The 20,594-nt window shown below is 38.4% G+C and overlaps 1 protein-coding gene across 1 annotated transcript in view; it reads right to left on the bottom strand.

Moving 5' to 3' along the window:
* Nucleotides 1-20,594, bottom strand: part of cntn2 (contactin 2) — a 75,114-nt gene that overhangs the window by 26,565 nt on the left and 27,955 nt on the right. Inside the window, exons 2-9 of the mRNA XM_067588476.1 lie at nt 11,887-12,030; nt 4,969-5,110; nt 3,743-3,918; nt 3,397-3,492; nt 2,556-2,768; nt 1,515-1,617; nt 1,123-1,304; nt 878-1,014 (exon numbers count right to left, since the gene is read on the bottom strand). Of these exons, the coding sequence (XP_067444577.1) occupies nt 878-1,014; nt 1,123-1,304; nt 1,515-1,617; nt 2,556-2,768; nt 3,397-3,492; nt 3,743-3,918; nt 4,969-5,110; nt 11,887-11,944 (1,107 nt within the window). The 5' untranslated portion in view covers nt 11,945-12,030. The remainder of the gene's footprint in view (nt 1-877; nt 1,015-1,122; nt 1,305-1,514; nt 1,618-2,555; nt 2,769-3,396; nt 3,493-3,742; nt 3,919-4,968; nt 5,111-11,886; nt 12,031-20,594) is intronic.

A 20,594-nucleotide genomic window follows, 5' to 3' on the forward strand; every position in this document is an offset into this window, starting at 1 on the left:
AAAGTGGTACATTGACTGAAAGTTTTTATTGAGTCTGCTAAAAGTTAAAAACCAAGTACTACACATGTCATTCATCTCATTATCCTGAGAGTCTGCCATTTGTTGCTGCTGTAGATTTCTTCAGTGTGGGTTTTCATGCTGAGCAGATACATGAACTGCCTGAAGTTTGGTCCAAATGCTATCAAAGCTCTCATTAATAATTTCAAAAAGTCTGACTGTCAGAGGCTGATTCATTAAAGGGTAACATCATCAGATGACTTCTGTATTTGGTGACATATGATGGGGAATTGGCGATGGAAAGTTTACTTACAGGCCATGACACAGACTATTCAGAATAGAGTGAGAACACAGACTGAATATTAAATATAATATCTAAGACTGTTTGGAAACAAACAGAGGTGTTCTTGTTAAACCCACATGAACAAACCAAACAAAACACACAAACTAAAAAATTACCATTTTACCCCCCAGATGATCTCAATCCATCAGTTTTATTCCATCATCACTAGTCTCATCTCACACTGTGCATGTTACTGAGGAAAGCGGTAAAAATAACTTTCTCTGAGTGGAAGTTTCCCTTGACTTTGACTTTATTGAGCAAAAGATGGATGAGAACCTTTCACATCAGCATGAGAAACACTACTACAGTATTCCTTCTACTTTAATAAGAAGTAGAGGAGAAGTTGACTTCCTTTGTGTAGATATATCCACTCTACTTTAATGAGAAATGGTAGCAACCCTGACCCTTTCAGGATTTAATATATTCTCTAATTTGATGGAGTTGACTTTCTCGGGGTGAAGATATTCCCTCTACACTGAAGGACATCAAGAACATTAGACATCAACACTACACTACAGTGACTGTATTCTGTGTTACCTGTGTAATGAGTGGCTGTCCGTTGCGTAGCCAGCGTACAGAGGGTCGTGGTTTACCAGCAGCCACACAACTCCAGTGCAGTTCTGAACTGATCTCCACCTCTGAGTCGCTCATCACCTGCAGCCACTCTGGCTGAGCTGGAGAACAGGACAAGAAAAACCACACATGCAGGGAAAAACACAAGACATGAAAAGAAGAATATGATGATATGTGCTTTGCTGCAAAATAAAAGAATATCTTATCACCTTGCACGCTGATGCGTCCCTGGTATGTATCACTTCCCTCTGAGTTGTAGGCTTCACACTCGTAAACACCCTCATCATCGAAGGAGAGGTCTGGCAGGATGAGGGTGGGACTCTCGGCACTGGAGCCTGCCTTGGACGGCATCAATCCATCCACCTTTCTCCATCGCAGTTTCGGGACAGGACTTTAAGATGAAAAGTAGAGACAGGGTGGATGGAAGTTAGAGGTAAAGTGAAGGAAAAGGGACCAGAGGAGGAAGAACATAGGACAGTGAAAGGTCACCAGACACAGCTGGGAGTAATTAAAAAAGTTTAAGAGAAAGAGCAAAAGATTTAGACAAGTGGTACTAAAACTACCAAAAATAGCCCGCTGACACATGAGTCTGGAAACTTACTTTCCATAGGCGAAGCACTCTAACTGGGCGGTGTGTCCTGCGAGGGCGTAGGTCTCCGCTGGGAAGCGCACTTTGATATTTGGAGCCGACTTCCTGGGACTGGCTACAGTTAAACAAAAATTTAATTCCATTCAGATTGTGTATCTCATATGGTCTAAGAGGGAGTCCTGCACTGGTACTGTGCTGTACATGTCAATATCAAGTATTTGCTATTTGCTTAAGCATATACAATAGAGAAATGTGCTCTGCTAGTGATATTGGCTGTTCATTTGGTCCGATATTTTGGCTAGGAGCAAGATTTTTTCAGAAAATACTGGCCACTCATGATCCCTATGTTCATGCTGTGAGGTGTAACAAACACTGCAGTCTTTTTAAATGCTTTCAGGAACAACAAGATCAGCCTTAACTCTTAAACAGAGGGCTTGGGTAACAATGTCTGGCCATCTGGTAAATTTGATTGAGATGGTGTCTGCAATGTTGATTTGGTTGTTAAGAAGAAAAAACAATAAAAGAAATTATTAAGTCAAAATATGCTTAAAAAGATAGAAAGGCATTGTATCTGGTCTGTTAACCATCATCACCGTTTGTTGTTATGAACACCAATGTATCTATTAAAGGCTATCATTAGCACAGTAACACAGGCCTGGCTACTGAACTTTCTTTTTGAGATAGATTGTATTCATAGATCTGAGTACAGTATGTACCAAAAGCTAGTACAGGTATAGATGCTACTGAATAAAATAGTTTCTTATTTTAAAAATACCTTAATAACGATTATACTGTTTTTATTATTATTAGTATGTTTTGGAAAACTAAACTCAGATGTCAAATTATGATGATGGTAACTAACATTTTAAATCCAGATAACCAGGCCTACTGTATTGATATATATTTTCACGTACAACATCACTACATGCCTACACCCACACCAAACTCAGTTCTGTTTTTTTTTTTCATATTTAGAAATCATTTACATGCAGCCACGGTGCAACTACATGTGGCTGTTAGTGTATCAGTGATGCAGCAGTGAAGCCTTCATACCATCAGGCAGCACAGTGAGCTGGTTGGCCTTGCTGAAGGTGCTCTTGGTGCTGATGTCCAAGTTGATGGTGGTGAAGCAGTAGTAGTTCCCAGTGTCATTGGGCTCTGCTTTGGCCACATACAGGTTTCCTGTTACCTGGGACACAAACCAGCGGCCGTCGTCGTTTTTGATGAAGTTGGGAAAATCATTGATAAGCCATCGGTAGGACAGAGCTGTGGAGGGGAAAGATTGGTGCGAGTTAAGCAGTAATCTAGTTGGAATTTACTGGGTTGTACTACATACCATTATGCTAGAGCTCTGAGTTCAGCTTATAGTAAGCAGAGTCCATTTAATGTGAAATTGTTTCATCTTATCTTCTAAAACTTTAGCGAATTCAACTCACTCTGACCAGCTCTTGACTGTGAACTTGTCCTGTCTGTTGCTGGCTGTTGCAGGTTTTAAAGGATAATTTTCAAGTCTGTCTTAAAATAACAGTCAGGTGTCCAGATGAGCTTTGAAATAGGTTTTTCTTGCCATAATCATTCCTCCTGTTCATACTGACCATTAGAAGATCCCTTCATAATGCACTTACAATGGAAGTGATGGGGGACAAAATCCACAGTCCTCCTTCTGTGTAAAAATGTATTTAAAAGTTTATCAGAAGCCAATATGAAGCTTGAAAAATTGTGAACCTGTCCTTTAAGAGAGATTGTTCTCAGTGAAAGAAAACAATTTCTAGCTGACAGCACATTATTTTCGAGGTTATTTAACAGTTTCTCTCATTAAAAAAAAAAAAAAAAACTTGTCTAAAATGTTCCAGGTTTTCCAGGATGTGAAGGAACCCTGAAGAAGAGGGGATACCTGGGTAATGTGGGGGTGGCTGGCACGCTAGGAAAGTTCCTATGCCTTCATATGCTGTCTGAGGACTCCTGCTGTCTGGAGGGAAATCATGAAGGTCTGAAGAAAGAGGCAAAGGTGTAAAATAGAAAAAGAGAAGGAAATACAAGAAAAAAAGATTACTCACATACACAGATCTTTACAGAGGCAGAAAGAATACACATTTAGTATTAAACAAAATATTCACATTTGTGGAGAGTTCATGTGAAGTACATCTTGTAAATTAATATCGACTGTTTTATGTCTTCTAGTATCTCTGCTACTCAGGCAGCTCTAACAGATCAAAAGGTTGAGGCCTTTTCTCACTCACAGCCAAATTTGAGGTTAGCTGCTTGGCTGATGATGGTGCCACAGCGGTTGATGGCCAGGCACTGATAAGAGCCTGTGTCTCGATTAGGCTCAGGGCTGGTGATCACCAGGTTCCCGGCCACCAGAGTGTAACGCAAGTCAAAACCCAGCGGGACCTCTGTGCCATTCACAAGCCATCTGCAAGAAAAAAAAGAGCAGGGGCAAAATGATGAGAACATCAAATTAAAAAAAAAAATACATAAAAAATTAAACAATCATGAGGACATCAGAAACTACAGCTATAAAACAAGAAACACTGACTAACCCTGACCCATGACGCTCAGTTGTGGACATTCTCTTAATTAATTCATTTACATGATCAACTTCTGATATGTGAGAAAACACTGACACTGTTGAAGGCTGCAGGTGATTTCTGTCACTTGCATTACCACATATAAATAAGAGAATACAGGATGACAAGGTCAGTTCAAAAGCTTTTGGGTCTCTGTGTTTAGGAAACACACACACCAAGGTCAGGAAATATCACAGTTACATTCTTTACATGAAGTGGACAATGAAAAATTCCACTGCAAAGTTGTGAACCTGACATAAACAAACTACCAGGAAAGTTTTTAATTAAAGTCACAGAGAAATGAAAGTTATTTTTTGATATTTACCATTAGACTAGTGCAGTACATTGTTTTCCAATTTTCCTTCATTTGTTGAAGTACAACGGCACAACTTGTAAACTTGGGTATCATGTAGCTTGTCTGTATCTGCTGGGATTTACCAATTTGTAAGCAATTTTAGAGTAAGTCTGGTGGTAGACTTTGAAGTTTTCAATTTTACAAGTTGGTGAGAAGTGTTTGAATGTGCCATTAGTTTCGCTCTCTGTGAAATTCAACATCATTTGAGGATGAGGTTCAGTGCTCTAAAGAACAAACCTTCATAGGCCAGCTGTGTGTGTGTGTGTGTGTGTGTGTGTGTGTGTGTGTGTGGGTGTGTGTGTGTGTATGGGTTTGTCAAAGGCTACTTTCTGGGACAAATTTCTACTGTCAAACCAGTGAATTGGGGACGGCTTGCCCAGCTGGGAACGAAATTCATGTCCCCAATTGGTAAAATGTTGATTTTTGGGATTTAGGGTTAAGGTAAGTCTCCAGGAAATTAATGTAAGTCTAGCTAATGTCCCCAAAAGTGATGTATGACAACGTGTGTGTGTGTGTGTGTGTGTGTGTGTGTGTTACCCACCTGTAGGAAGCAGCTGGACTGGCCCTGGCCTGACAGCTGAGGGTCACCTTCCCTTCAATCAGGCCCTCTGGGTAAATTAAACTTCTTGGCTGTTCTTCAAACACTGGCCCGCTGTCATGACCCGACACACACACATCTCCACCTGGAAACAACAATTTTTAATAAAACATGTATCACACACCAAGCCTGTGCCAAAAGTTCCCAATGGTGAGGACCTATTTGTGTCCTGGATAATTCTACTGTGTACATATATCAGTACTTGTGTTCAGTTTACATGTTTTCTTTTTTTGTTTAAACTGTATTTATCTCTTCATGACTTCTGATTTTGGGAGCCTAGATTAAAGATTTTAAATTGGTTAATCCTGTTTAATGCCAAATTGATATTATCAAAAAAGAGAGAGAGAGGGTTCACTCTTGTGTAAAACTACAAAACTTTCATTTATACATCATTTGATTTTGATTTTGTGGTATGCTCACAACCAACAAATATGAAATGATACAGTTGACAGAGATAAACTAGCCATTAAATGAGCTTCAAATAAAAGAAGGATAAATAAATATCTTTACAACACGTGGGTTGCCGGAGATTTGGACAAACTATCTTGGATTAACTTCATTCCAATATGAAAATTTGATTTCAAATGTGAAAAGCTACAAGCCCCCTTCAGCACAGTAAATCTTTCTGACCCTGCATTGTAAAGCCGATGATAAGTTGTGTAGCCTAACAAGGACTTAAATGCATCTCAAGAGTGTAGGCAGGAGAGACATTTGCTACAATCTCTCTTTGAGACCAGTTGCAAAGAGAGTGATTATCTGTGGGAGTAAAACTGACCACAGGCACAGTAGAGAACTGTTCATTACACAATATTTGAGCTCAGCATGAGCACTGCACCAGCAGTAAATTGCAAGAAATGTATGATTCATAACTAACACAGAATTCAAGTTTTCCTTGTTTGATCTAAAATGGATAAAGCAGAACACTTGAATTGTCCAAAGTAAATGAGTAAAGGTGATGAGTGATATATGCTGGAATGATACCCCTACTGAAATTTGATGAAATTTCATTTGTACTTTTTTGACCTGAGTTGTATTTCTGTTTAAATGTGGAGTAAAATCCCTACAATTGAGGATCCATCCATTACTACAGTAGGGCTGCAACTAACAATTATTTTCATCATCAATTCATCTGTCATTCATTTTCTCAATTAAACGATTAGTTGTTTGAGCCTTAAAATGTAAAAAAAAAAAAAAAAAGTGAAAAATGGTGTTTTCCCAAAACCCGGGGTGACATCTTCAGCCACTACCCAAAGATATTCAGTTTACTACCATAAAGGACAAAAGAAACCAGAAAATATTCATATTTGAGATGCTGGAATCAGAGAATTTGGACATTTTTTCCTTAAAAAATGACTCAAGGCGATTAATCTATTATCAAAATAGTTGGCAATTAATTTAATAGTTGACAACTACTCGATTAATCAACTAATTGTTGCAGCTCTACACTACAGTCTCCTCACACACTGCTCTATAAACTGTCTTTATACTGTACACAGTTGTGACCCAGTGCACTGTGGCCCAATGTAGTCAGTACAACCAGGTTCCTACAGTGAACGGCTGGGAGCCTTTTGTCATTAATTCCTCCCACAACTCCCTTCAGCACAGAGGAGACACTGACTGTATCTGTTTGTTAAGTATTCCCACATCAATATCCCAATCTGTCTCAAAGTAAACAACACAGTCTCCCTGCCACCTCACCAGCAATCTAGCTTCTTCTTATAGACCCATCCACTCAAAAGTATGTTTTTCGATTGTTTGAACTTCTCTGTGCAGAATGATGTATGTGCAGAGTTTGGGTGGGTGGGCGGGGTGACATGCAGCAAGGGTCCGTTGATTCTGGATTGTGAATGAGGGAGAAGGAGTAGATACCATTTTAAGGATTTTAAGTGGTAATTATACTTTTTTTGTGGAAAAACCATATCAGATATTTCTTAATACATATCTCCAAAACACATCTCCAAAATGCTGGCATATGAAAGGATAAATCAGTGTGTTTCTATCAACTAGTTCTATGCAAATATCTGAAGAGGGTGTATCAAGATCAGAGACCCTCAGTAAAACAGTAACAGTAACTCTTGCAGAGGAGATATTGTAATTCACTACATTTATTTGGCAGCTACTTCTTTATAGATACAGATCTAACATACAGTTGGATGGAAAAATACTTCTCCTCTCTTCATAGTGGCTTTTTGAGCAAAACTTTCAGCAATTATATTCTGGTGAGTTAAAATATACAGACTTGTGGAGACTCAGACTGCACAGTTTTAGGTAGAATGTGTATTGATTTTAACAGGCAGCCACAGTGTAAAAGAAACTTTCTTTCTTCTCTCAAGCATCTCATCTGGCTTACTGCCAGAGGGCAAAAAAATCATTTCCAAGACCTTGGACGTGTGCTGTGAGTGTGTTGCACAGAGCAGAGCATTGCTATTTTCCCCAAAGAGTGTATAGCTTTGTCAGTGCACACACACACACACATATACATGTTATAATATTTATGATGCAACAGTAACTCAGTTCCTTTCTAGCTTCATTTTTAGTTGTACACTCTGTCACCTTAAAGTCTGTGTAAAGCAATAATAAATATATGATCTGAGTTTTTCACACCACAGAAAAATTCGTCATTAACCACAAAGCCAAATTTAAATGATTAAAAAAAATCACCAAGTACAACAAAATTATTTCTAACTTTTTTTAAAAATTGAAATCAAATATATTTAAACATTAATCTGTAAAGTCTGTAAATTACATTTTGTTTTATTCATTTTGAGGTTTATTTGGCACATCTTGTGTCTATGCACATATGTTATTCAGCTCACCACTGATGATAATGAACAGCCTTTTTTCTGCACAGTGTGCAGTGAGTGGAGTGTGTCCAGGGGGACTGAGCACGCATGACTGCACATTTCACCACAATGGCAGAGCTTGTTAATTCCGGCATAAACTACACCCGATCGCCATCTATCATTCATCACATCGGTGCATTCTTTCAAAGCCAAGGACTGATGGAAAAAAGGAAAGGGTGTTCTTGGAGAAAATTGAATTCTCTAACCGCCATCTAAAACAACAATCATGAAATTTTAATCAGGCCCTGAAACACCCCAGATGAGCCTCAACCACAAATTTAACTCTCTCACACACACTAACGTTTTTGTGCATTAACTATTTTAGTTACTGGTAAACTGTGCAGTAACTAAATCATTTTTTTACCCAGTAATATTTTCCAATAGTTGTGTGAACCATGTTGAGTGTCACATTATCTGTGAACTCGGAGAGGAAATTTGAGCATTCAGGGACACTACTGAGAGCTACAACAATATCAGGAAGTGTATTTTTTTAACTTGAACTACTGTATGGTTCAAAGCAGTTATCAATTCTAGTAAGTCCTAGTCAAATAAAAATGATACCTTTTTGCACAAAAAAGTCATGTCAAATTGATTTTCAAATGTATTGGTGGTATTATTTAAAGTTAGAAAAATGTCTCCTTCAGCCAGCCTCTGGGAAGGCAGGCCAGTGGTTGTATTTAACAGTTGAGCCAGAAAGTACCTGATACACAATGCAAACGCACTGGAACAGCTGGAACTGTACAAAGGACAGACAGTATTTTGTTAGCAGTAACATCATTCAGCATCTAGACTGACTGAAGGATTTTAAGTCCAATTTAAAGTGAAATATAGCAACATGTCTGCTCTGTAAACTACTAGTCCTGTGTTCTCCTTTGACAACATATCAGAAACCAAGACGAAATTTATACTCAATATTTTTTTAATATAATAAAATATATTTTTAAAGACGTTATTCGTCTAAGTAGATGGAGTCCTTATTTTGATACAGCAAATCAGATCTTGCATAAAGCAGTAATTTGGTGTTCTATCATTAGTAGAGCAGATGGTCACACTGAGCCTGATTGCATCCTGCTACGCAACACAAGAGCCACAGACTCTGAACAACAACCCACATTAGCTTTCCTGCTAAAGTCTCCTTCTTATCTACCTTACAAACATGAACACAAGTCTTGTCCTGCACCTTAACTTATTGAATGAGCCACCAAACAAACACTAAACAGCAAAAATTATATCAGCAAATTAACATACTTCCCTGATCTGCTAGTAGGCCTAACTACAGGTCCCCATAAATGTATACAGTGGACTCAACCACTGTGAAATCTGTACCACATTGGCAAACCCATCTCAGTGGTGTGAACTTGGTCTTTTATCCCAGTAAGAGCAGACACCTCTGTCACATTGTTGCATTTTATTGTATTGGAAAAACAGTGACAGATCCCCAAGCAGGTGAAACCTGAACCACACATGAATCCATGGAAGAATACAACAGATAGTCTAGGAACAAGAACTACAGCAGCGATGTCCACATTGTTGTGTTGTCAGCAAAATGTGCAAAGACACCGAAGCTGAAATATCCAACATTGGCTGCTGTTTGACTCTGCGGACTGTATTTATAATGTAATGGAATTTCAAGTGTGAAAGTGCTATTGTTGCTTTACAACATTTAATCTTGAGTAAGACTTGGTGGTAAGTAAGGTATTTATCAAAACAAAGCAGGTAGACATTCACTTTTTTTCCACTCATTTTGAACAGGCAAATATGTATCATTGGTCTAAAAATCACCCTTTTTGTTTGTTATAGCCTACTTCATTATTCTACTTAATTTTACATTATTTCAACTGTAGTGTACAGTGAACTGTACTGTATATTTGACCCTGCTCCTGCTGTTGTTTTTCTGTTGCTTTGTTGCCACCTAGTGGAGATGTAAAGACAAGGTAAGACACAGTAGGCACTGTCAGTACTGACATGACCAAGCTCGCTAGTTTTACAAGCTTGTCTTGTGAAGAATGTTTTGACTAATTCCATGCATGATTTTAACATTAGCTAGCCTGTGCAAAAGATACTGGATTCCAAACATTGTGATCAATGTCTGAGGAAGAAAAACGCAAACAAGTGGAACTTAAACTGTGACCTGTTGGAAAATACATTAAAAATTGTAAATGCCCTATTTTCAAAAACAAGGGACACCCACACACTGTCTCCACTTACTCAATAAAGATCCTTTAATATATACAACATTTCAGTCAAAGACCTTCTTCAGGTCCTTTCTTCCTTTTAATACGTGGCTATGCAACTGTCACCAAGACTACTCCGGTGTGCAAGAGATTTTTTGATGAAATGCCCTGCTTTTACGTTAAGTAAGTTTCCCCTTTTGGCAATGGTGAATATGACCTTGTAGCATAACATGTGTCAAAACATTTTTGTGCCAGGGCTATATAATGTTGCCTTGTATAACGTAACTGGCACCAAAGGAGATAGTTATGGGAGGCTTTTGACTTCGGGTCACACTGTCCTCCTGAAAGACACAGTCATCCACTTGGCTTTTTATGCAATTTACCTCTTGCACTTGACTTCAATGAGGAAAGAGACAATTCTCAATGCAGTATTGTCACACCTGTCTCCACCTTTACTTTCCAGTAAACCTTTACTGGAGACATGAACAACTATCCTAGACATACAACTGACTATTAGCTATTAAGTATCAAGTTGGGAGTACAGTTCAGATTAAACAGGAGACACATTGTCAGCCTTCTTTCTCAGACACAACAGTGAGATAATCCCTTTAAATCTGAAAATGAAAATGCATTATATACATTATACATCCCAAATACTGCAGTCATCTTATCTGTCACTTTGCTGGAGTTGTTTGCTGCGTGTTTGTAGACATTGCTTATGCCGGTTTAAGTAAGGGTTATAAAAGTGGAAGTTAAATATATATATATATATAATTTATCTAGGAACACATTTAGGTCACACATTTAGATCTAAAGGCAAGGCCTTGGTGTTTCAAGATATAGCAGTAATACTGGACTGAGCCCAGTTTTTCCTGGTTGTTCATATGTCCCTACTGATGAAGCTGGTGTATTCTTTAGGAGAGGAACATCTCTTCATTATCTCTTAATCTGTGTACACAATTTAATGTGAATGAAACCACCAATGAGGTCAGTCAAGTTTTAAATTCCTTAATCAAATATGCAAAGGTATACTCTCCCATGAAGGTATTATTGCACCTTTAACTCTAGTCAATAAATTTAAGTAGGGATTAGGGTGTTCAATTAATCCAAAGGATTAAGGAGTTTAGAATACCTCTGCAATCTGAACTAAAATTCTGTGATTTAAGGCTGATTTATTATAGTGCTTGCCATGTTTACATTATACTTACTGTAAAAGAAGATATTCAACTGTCAAATGAAACAACAAAACAGATGTTTAATGATCTGATTTTACTCTGTATAACTCAGAGCTCAGCAGACTCTAAATGGCACATGAGTCACTTGATTATCAGGTGGCTGTGATTCCCCTCTGTACAGTTAAAGGATGAAGCACTGTTGCAGCTACATCATCAAACTGAAGCATCAAAAGAGACTTTGAGGAAGCCAAATATGTCAATGCAAATGCCTCTACCCTGAAAAACCCCTCACAAATCGTGCTACCCGAGGCTCCATAGACAAGGGGATATATAGTGGAAATTTGCTTGGCAGTGTTTAATAGGCGCATGACATTGGCAGACATATACAACACCTCTTGGTGTATGGCGCTAATAAACGGCGCATTGTAACAATTTGCACTGTCCTGTACGCAATTTTTTTAATGAAAACACACCTGGTGACGGTGAAAAAACAAGACTAATGACTCATTTGCTATTTGATACGCCCATGACATGAAGCTTCAGCAAAGGTTTTCCAAAATATATCAGCAGTCTGGTTGTTAAAATGGTCATCATAAGCATGATCTCTACGTTCTCTTTGTGTGTGTGTGTGTGTGTGTGTGTGTGTGTGTATGTTTAAATGGAACTTGCCGAAAGCCTCCTTCAGAGTCACTGGGCTGAGGACCAGCAGACACAGCAAGAACTCCATCGTCTGGTGCTCACATACAGATCAGGTGCAGATGGGATCAAAACCTGTTGACGGTATTTCACAGGAAGAAGATGTGTCCAACCTGCCTGTGCAGAAAAAAGAAGAAAGAAAGAAGAAAAATACTTTCATGAAAAACACATAGCTCTGTGGAGACATGCATGTCATTAATCATTAATTTCTTAATGAACTGCAGATTCACTAAGACTCACAGTCATACTCATGGCTCTGTGAGGCTATATTTGAACTAACTTCTAACATCAGCATGCTAACATGCCCACAATGATTATGCTAGCATGATGATGTTTAGCAGGTATAATGCTCACCATGTTTATCATGTTGGTTTAGCATGTTAGTATGCTACCGTTTGTTAATTAGCACTAAACACAAAGTACAGATGAGGCTGATGAGCATGTCATTTGTTTTATTTGGTCATAAACCAAAGTATTAGAAAAGTCAGTAGATTCCCTCCTCTAGGGAAGATAAATGTCCGTACAAAGGTTAATGGCAATCCATTTAATAGTTGTCAAGATATCTCAGTCTGCAAGCTGTCCAAAGTGGTAAACTGACTGACCAACTAACAGACAGACCAACATAACAATTCTGTCAAACTAGCATGGCTAAAAACAAAATCCTGTCCATCTCTACAATAGCTGGTCTTCTTCCTGTTGATATTACGATTAACATTTTATCAGCATAACATATTGACAATGTCCACTTTAAATATGAAATACTAGTCCATCTCTGATCATACCAACACATATCATTCTTATTTCCAACTTCACATTTCCTTTGAGAAGACCTTCATAACTTTAGTGGACAAAGATGAGAGAAGAATACAGTATGTTCCTACAGAGAATGACAAGTTCAACATACATTGATAGATTTTTCCTTTTCAGCCACATCTCAAGTATGTTCATCTTTTATTCTTCAACCATCTATTTTCTCAAACTTTATGGGGAACTAGCTGTTTCATATCTAGTCCACGTAGCATTAGGGTGAAAGATGAGGTAGTTTACATCGTTTGTCCACCAGAGACAAAAGGGAATGCAAAAATTTAATTTTGTCAAAGGAATATCTTCTAAATAATATCTTACTACCTACTGAGTGGAAGGATTGCATTCCCCTTCAGATCTAATCTCAGTCTCTTTCCCCACCTCATTTTCTCCACACAGTCCCTCCATCCATTTGGGACTCTCTGAAAAGGGTTATCCTGTATGTAGTACCAGAAAGTCTTTTTAATGCAATAGATCCATTATTAGAGCTGTACAGAACCCTTTTAGAGATGTTCATCTATCTGCATTTCCTTTGCAGGACTGTAAAGCAAGAATTACCAAATTCATTCATAACAACGACTCCAAAATAAATTGGCGTTGGACCACAAACATCCGTCATATAATTCCACCATATGGAGACCAAATGTATGGGGACATTAGTGGTTTCATGGTTGCATACAGACTAACAGTAAAGTTGGGAAGCTAACACTTTGTTCACTGAATAATACTGAAGTTAAACTGGTTCTAATTTTGTCAAAGTCCTCGTCCTCAGGAACCTTTGGTAATCTATAATCCTCACTATTTGTTTATACTGAAATAAACAAACCTGAGATGTTTTGAACACCACAGCGGACAGGACAGAATCATTTCTCAATGCACTAAAAGGAGAATATGTGCTGGACACTAGACAGTTTTTATGGTTTAAAAGTAAATAGCAATCAAACATTTATTAAACTCAGGGCTGCAGCTGTGAGTCAATTTGTTTGGAACCCATTCCCTTGGGCATTTTTCTATTACATGCAACCCACGATTTTCAAGTGTCATTCATAACAAAAATGCCTGTTTACAGTGCATAGAGATGATTCATTGGGTGTACACCATGACAAAACTCTTTTAGGAGAATTATTTTAGAAAGGTTCTCTATAATTCATTGACATATTCAAGATTCAACCTGCTTAGTACAAGGTCTTCATAGTCCTGGTAACCCAGGGCTCCAGTTGAGCAGGGAACAACTATATCCCATCTAATCGGGTCCAGATAGGGTACTATTCAGTTGTCACAGGTTGTGTCAGTATGTCTAATACCCCAGTGGATCCATGCGTCCTTGTTATCAGCAGTTATCATGTCGTGCGTCATCATCGTCAGAGAAAATATTGTTTCTTGAGGTGAGACTGGTTGTCGTCATTGACATTGATGGGCGTTGTCGCAGCAGACTGACGGAAGGGCAGGCAGGCAGACAGAACAAAGCTTTTCCTGACAGCAACAAATACCCAAACGTTCTCCAGTGGAAACCAACTTTTTGAAACTTCTACAGGCTACTTTTGTGGTAGTATCAGTATAGTCGAATTTTGGATGGAATTGTTTTAAATATGGGTAAACATTTCTCCATCTAATGATCCGTGCTGTCTGTAGTCTTTGTTATGCACATGCGCACTTGTAAAAAGAAGATTAGAAACCGAGTTGCATAGCAGAGTAACCCGTTCCTGCGTTCTCCCGGAGAAATCTGGCTTGGTAAATCAGGTTTCTCTAATTCCCTACAGCGATTATGTAAACCAGGTTTCTAGTTTACATGACAGTAAAGAACAGAGCTTTCTGGAGAAAGCTGACTATAACCTGGTTACTGAAGTGCATGTAAACTCACTGATTATGGTTCCATACTGAACTACTCTAAACAGAAATATTACAAAGAACAGTCCTTTTCTTGTTGGTGCTATGTATCGAACTAGCATTATGAATTGTCCAATATGAATGAACTTTTTATTTTTTTGTTTGAAAATACTCTGGCATAGAAAGAGTGGTGTTCTTTTCAAATGAGCATGTTTCAGCAATACGTTTAGTTGCATTAGCTGAATGAATTTGGAGAACAAAGGTTTTTAACTTCAAAATTGTACTGCAACTCTTAGTGGCTCCTGACAAAGCACTTACTGTGCTTGTCGTCTCATTTGTTCACAGTGATTCACTGCAATACCAAACAGGCGCAGTCAAGGAAGAAATACACTCCTCTAACTGAAAGAAGGTAAACCAGGGTCACTTTTTAATATACCAAATGTTTTAACAGTTGTGCTTTTAATAGCCTGCTGGAAAGTATTGGTGCTAGTTGCTACTATAAGAGCAAATACATGTGAGATGAGCAGTTCTCAGAGAACACTGCAGTTTTAACACAAGTTTATAAGTGCTCCATTGTGGATTATGGCTCTTTGCAACACTGTAGTGTTTCAATAAGTGATTATTTCACTGGCTTTTAATATAAGCAGGCCAATCAAGAATAAATCCAGTTGTGTTTTCCTGGTTTAAGGCAAATATAACTTGTATTTTGTGTCAGAGAAAACAGGCAGCAGTGGACAAAAGAATAACCTGCTGTAGATAGCATCACCAAAAGCTAAAACTGCTGTCTTATTATCAAGTACTTTATTGTCTCTATTGTGGATTCTACTGTGATCCCTCTCTGCAGTCAAGCATTATTCATCCTGTTCTGTCTCCTATTCAGTTATAAAAACAACTATAAACAGTTACAATCAAAGGTCAGTCCAATCACCTTCTTTCAAATTGTCTGGGAATTGATGAGTCTCGCTATTTTGCAGGTCAACACTAAGAGCTTTGCGTGATTTCTCCTCACAAAAATAAACAAATGTATCATAAAAAGTGTTGTAAAAAGTTTTAAAAAGATTAAGTCATGAAGTCATAAAAAGTTCTTGATGTGAGCGCACCTACAGTCTGAAATTGCCTGTTGAATACAATACTTGAACAAATTCCAACTTTTATGATATAATAAACTGCACCTCAAGGTCCACTTACTATCTTTTTCAGCCACATCTCAAGTATGTTGTCATCATGTGACCTAACTCATGTTTCACTGACAACTGAGCAAATTCTATTGACTGATGTAGAGTGTAAGATGAGGTTGAAAGCTCTAAAAAATGTAGTAAGTGGACCTTGAGTTTGAGGTTTTCATCAAACTATTATTTCTATGTAAAGAAATTAACTTCTGAATGATCTTAAATTCTTAAAGATGTTCTTTCGGATAAATCTGAGATTGTTGAGTCCTGGGTTTTTCTCTAACCAAAAGACCCCTTGAGCGTCCTTGGGGGTCCATTATTTATCTGTGTGTATCACCTGTCATCTCCTTCCTCTGTTCACAGCCAAACCTGATGATATGTCCCAGCCCAGGAGACAACCCCATTTTATCAGCTTTGATTCACTCTATATAAAGAAGGATTACAATTCTCCATGCACCACAAGGCCTGACTGACTTCACTGTTCACACACACACACACACACACACACAAACTACTGTCAGTCTGCACTCTGGATACAGCAGTGGATGAATTAAACAGAATAAGAATAAGATGACAGAGAAGCAAAGGAATCAAGATTCAGTGGGAAATAAATAAATAAAAACCATGAGAACGGAAGAGAAAGAGTGCACAAGAAGAAAGAGGTGAATCACGAGCGGCAGACCGACAAAGAGCAGAGGAGGCAAGGAGAGGAAATAAAATAGAGGGAGACAGACAGAGATAGGCCATGAAATCAGTTTAGAGTTTAATGGAGTAGGAAGACGAGAGCAGTGTATCACGTAACTCCAAATGACCCCCTCGCTGTCTATGCATCAGAGTAAAGGCAAAGTACATTCAGCTCAGCGCTTATCACAGGCAGGAAGCACATTAGATATGGTGCTCCAGTAAAAGTGTGACACTCAGCTGCTCACTGAAGTACTGAAATACTAACATCCCCACTGCAGGCCTGCATACTGAATTTAGCTGAGAGTGTTTTCCATATCTGTTATAGGATATCACTTATATTAAAGGACAGGTTTACAATTTTTCCAAGTCTGTCTGTCAGGTGCCCATATGAACACACATTAAGAAATTTTCCTTGCTGTAATTCCTCTTGTGTGTACTCAAGCAATCAACCGAATATGTGATTTGTAGACACACTAGCAATGTGGTAACAGAATTGGTAATGCCAGTCGGTCGGGTGGGTGGTCGGTCCAGTCGGAAATATCTCAATAAAAGATTTGAAGATTGCCATAAGATTATGTACAGTCATTCATTGTCCCCAAAAGATGAAGTCTACTGACTTTTGTGATCCTCTGACTTTTCCTCCAAAGCCATCAGACTATTGACTTTTCTTGTATCTTTGTGGAATATCTCAAGTATTCAATGCATTGCACTGAAATTTTGCACAGATATCCATGATGCCTGGAGGAGGAATCCTGATGACTTTAGCTGCTTTTCCTCTAGTGCCACCATGAGGTTGACATTTGTGGTGAAATGTCTCTGGATTACATGCACTTTGATGCAGACATTTATGGTCTTTGTGAACTTTGGTGATCCCCTGACTTTTCATCTAACAAGATCAACATCAAGTCAACATGTCCAACACTTTGGCTTCTCTTCAATGAGGATTACAGCCTCGTTGAGCAGCTGGAATGGCTCTACTCCTGTTCTAATGAAGTTAGTCTCAAGGTGAGCCTTAATTATACTTACATTTGCTATTGCTAGAAACTTTTATTTTGGAGGTAAGATATTGAAATGTACAGCCTGTTAGCTGCTGGATGTTTCAGGATTTTTGACCATCTGCTCTTGGTAAAAGAGAAGTACATGAAACATGAAAATATTTTTTAGTTTCCAGTTGTCTAGTGTTAATTTACACCTCTTCCACAACAAGATGGAACCTTGCGTATACAGTATAAGGAACAATACTGAGTTTACAATCCATCATAACTTTATGACTAATCAAACTTCCCATCTCTCTTGAGAAGAGAACTTTAGAGACACTGACAGCTGTGCTCTAAATCATCTTTGACATGCATTATTGTCCACTATTCATTGGAAATATACAGACTGCTGTACCTTCACTGAACTGGAAGTTTGTTTTTCAGGCTGTTTACGCTGCCTTATTATTACATTTGTCACTCTGTTCACACCACAATGCAATAACTGATTTTTTTTTTTTTTTACAAACAAGATGTGGAATCTGGTGATCAAGGTCTGCATTACATTCAAAGATCTGGATGCAAAGCAAGACACTAAGAGCATTAAAGGAATGCAAAGAGAAGGAGAGGAAAAGCTGTGGAGAGAGACACAGACACTAGTGCAAGTTAGGACACTCATGCTACAGCTAAAGAAGATGTAGAGCTGAGTCTGAACACGTCATTAAAATCCCACCTTTAGAGTTACAACTCAACTGGCTAAAAAGCATGGTGAAAAAAATTGAAAATATATTCAATGTAGAAATATACTGCCATGTAGAAAAATGTCAAAATATCTGATTTACACATTTATACACAGTAACACATTTACTTTTTTTATCCAGTTCAGTTTTCAGTGGAAAAACCTTGCTGAAGACGCATCGAAAGCAGAACCATCTCCCTCCTGAATTCCTGTCAAACTGTCATCTCTTGGCTCTGTACAGACTTCTGATAGCAGACTGAAGCTCTGTGGTTGTCTCAGTATAAGTCTGGCTCAGACCGAGCCTGATTTGTTCTCCTGGTGTCCACCTATCTGTTTGCTCTGTCAGTGTCTAATAGGAGGCAGAAATACAGGCTGAGATAACAGTATGAGAATGAGCAGCTCTCCCTATAGGAGAAAGCTGCCCCCAGGCCTCCATTTAGACCCTGCTTCACTGCCTGCTAATAGAAGTCTCAGGTTAGTCAGACATGTGTCCAAATACAAGAACAGTTGTATTTTTCCTTCATTAGGATGCTCACACTCCAACTGCATTACATGTACTGCTTATATTTTTTTATACTGTGAACTTCTATACATTCCCCGTCAATGTTTTGTACAGTCCAACAGCTCTTTTCACTATATATATAATTGTACATTATATTTATATAATTGTATCACCTATCTTTGTGGTAGTGGTATTTTTCTCTTACTTGATATATGTACTTGTGTTTTCTCTTCTTTCACCTTGGCAAATTCCTTGTATGAGTAAACCTACTTGGCAATAAACCTGCTTCCGATTCTGCCAACACCAGCCAATCAGAGCATCGGAAAGCTTTAAAACACTGATAGATAGAAAAAAGAGACAGTATCCAGTGATGATTGCTCTCTGAGACATGCTGAGCGGTTTAAGTTGAATTTTGAAAATTGAATGTTTTTAAAGACAGAGTGACGATTAGAGGAACGGCAGCTTGAGTCACTTTCTGCATTTTCTTCCATGTTCAACCTTGTTTGCCACTTGGGTGTGATGTGTGTGTAAAGAGATGAATTCATTCATCCATCACAAACTAACAACTAATGTTGAGTTTCTTAAAGTTGCACTTCTATGTATTTATGTTAAGAGGAGATCAAATGACCATGTGTAGTGTGAAAGGAGTCACTCATAGTGATGCACCTAAAGACAACTATCACCAAACTCCACAGCTCTCCTCAGCTCTACACAATAATTTAGCTTTTTTGTTTTGGTTCAGTCTCTCCGCTCTCATAAAGCCCATTTTACAGTTTGCTGACATGTTCACCATCAACTTAATAATATGCCGGTGTTGTGTTTAAATTGTCAATCTCGAAGATCTCTGTTTTGTTCTCTTTGGCAGCACCATATGGAGTTAAGCAGTAATTGCAGGTATGTTTTTGGACCTCACTCAACCTCGCTCCCAGAGATCCAATCAGTGTCACTGTTAGGGATGTGCAGAGAGCCCAGTATTTGTATTTGTATTTGTATTTGTATTTGTATTTGTATTATGTTATGCGCTAGTGTCTGAACCACCAGTGGTTCGGACCAATCAGCGTCCTATGAAAATTCTTATGTGATCTCCCGAATCCAGCTGCCGTGCAAGGTAAGACGGTGATTTTTTGAAAGTGCCTGCCTTTTTCCAAACAGTTTCCAAGGTTCTCAGATGGTTCTGTGTAAGAAACCATCTGCCACGTTAGGTTAGCAAATTTTGCCAAATTTAAACATTTTGTCTGGAGATTGGGCTGAGCTGGCCAAACCATACAATTATGAATTGAACATAAATGAACTGTAATAAAGTTGCCTCTGCATCATTCTTTATAATAGGACTGAATGCTAAGTGTCAGATAGTCTGTATAATCACTTTTCACTTTTCTCTCCACATAATTGTATCATGAATAATTCCCATATGGAAGAATTGTGTCTCAGAATTCTCATCTCTTAGCTGTATCTTAAAATCTAAATCTGTCACAGCATGACACCTTAAGTACCAGAGAAGTTTTCTGAAAATGAGGATTATATTTTACTATAAAACTACAATAAAGCCAATAAACAGTTTTGGTGTTATCACATACCTGCTATATAAACTCCCACAAACACAGTGTATTGCTTCAAAGCCTTAAGAGGCATGTAAACCCTTTTCAGTCATCTGAAACTTTGAAGTTGAGGCTGCTGAAGGGATCTTGTCTTGGCAGTGGCAGAAAAAGTTCAAATGATTCCTCATTTTCACAATTAAACCACAATGCGTCTCTCGCTCTCTCTCTCACGCTCACCTTCATGCACCATAAATGAGTATGACTGCCCGAGGCCATGGTGCTTCTAGGGCTGTGTGGACATCTGCTGATGGGACACACACTCCCCTTGAGGACCACACACACAATATCATTTAAAAGCAGGCAAAACAAAGGGTGGATGTTGGAGAGAGATGGGTGAACAGGGTTGAAGGTCAACCTTTAGGGGCCACCCAGGAGAAATACAAT

Source organism: Thunnus thynnus, chromosome 4 (assembly GCF_963924715.1).
Source record: "Thunnus thynnus chromosome 4, fThuThy2.1, whole genome shotgun sequence".
Classification (NCBI taxonomy): Eukaryota; Metazoa; Chordata; class Actinopteri; order Scombriformes; family Scombridae; genus Thunnus; species Thunnus thynnus.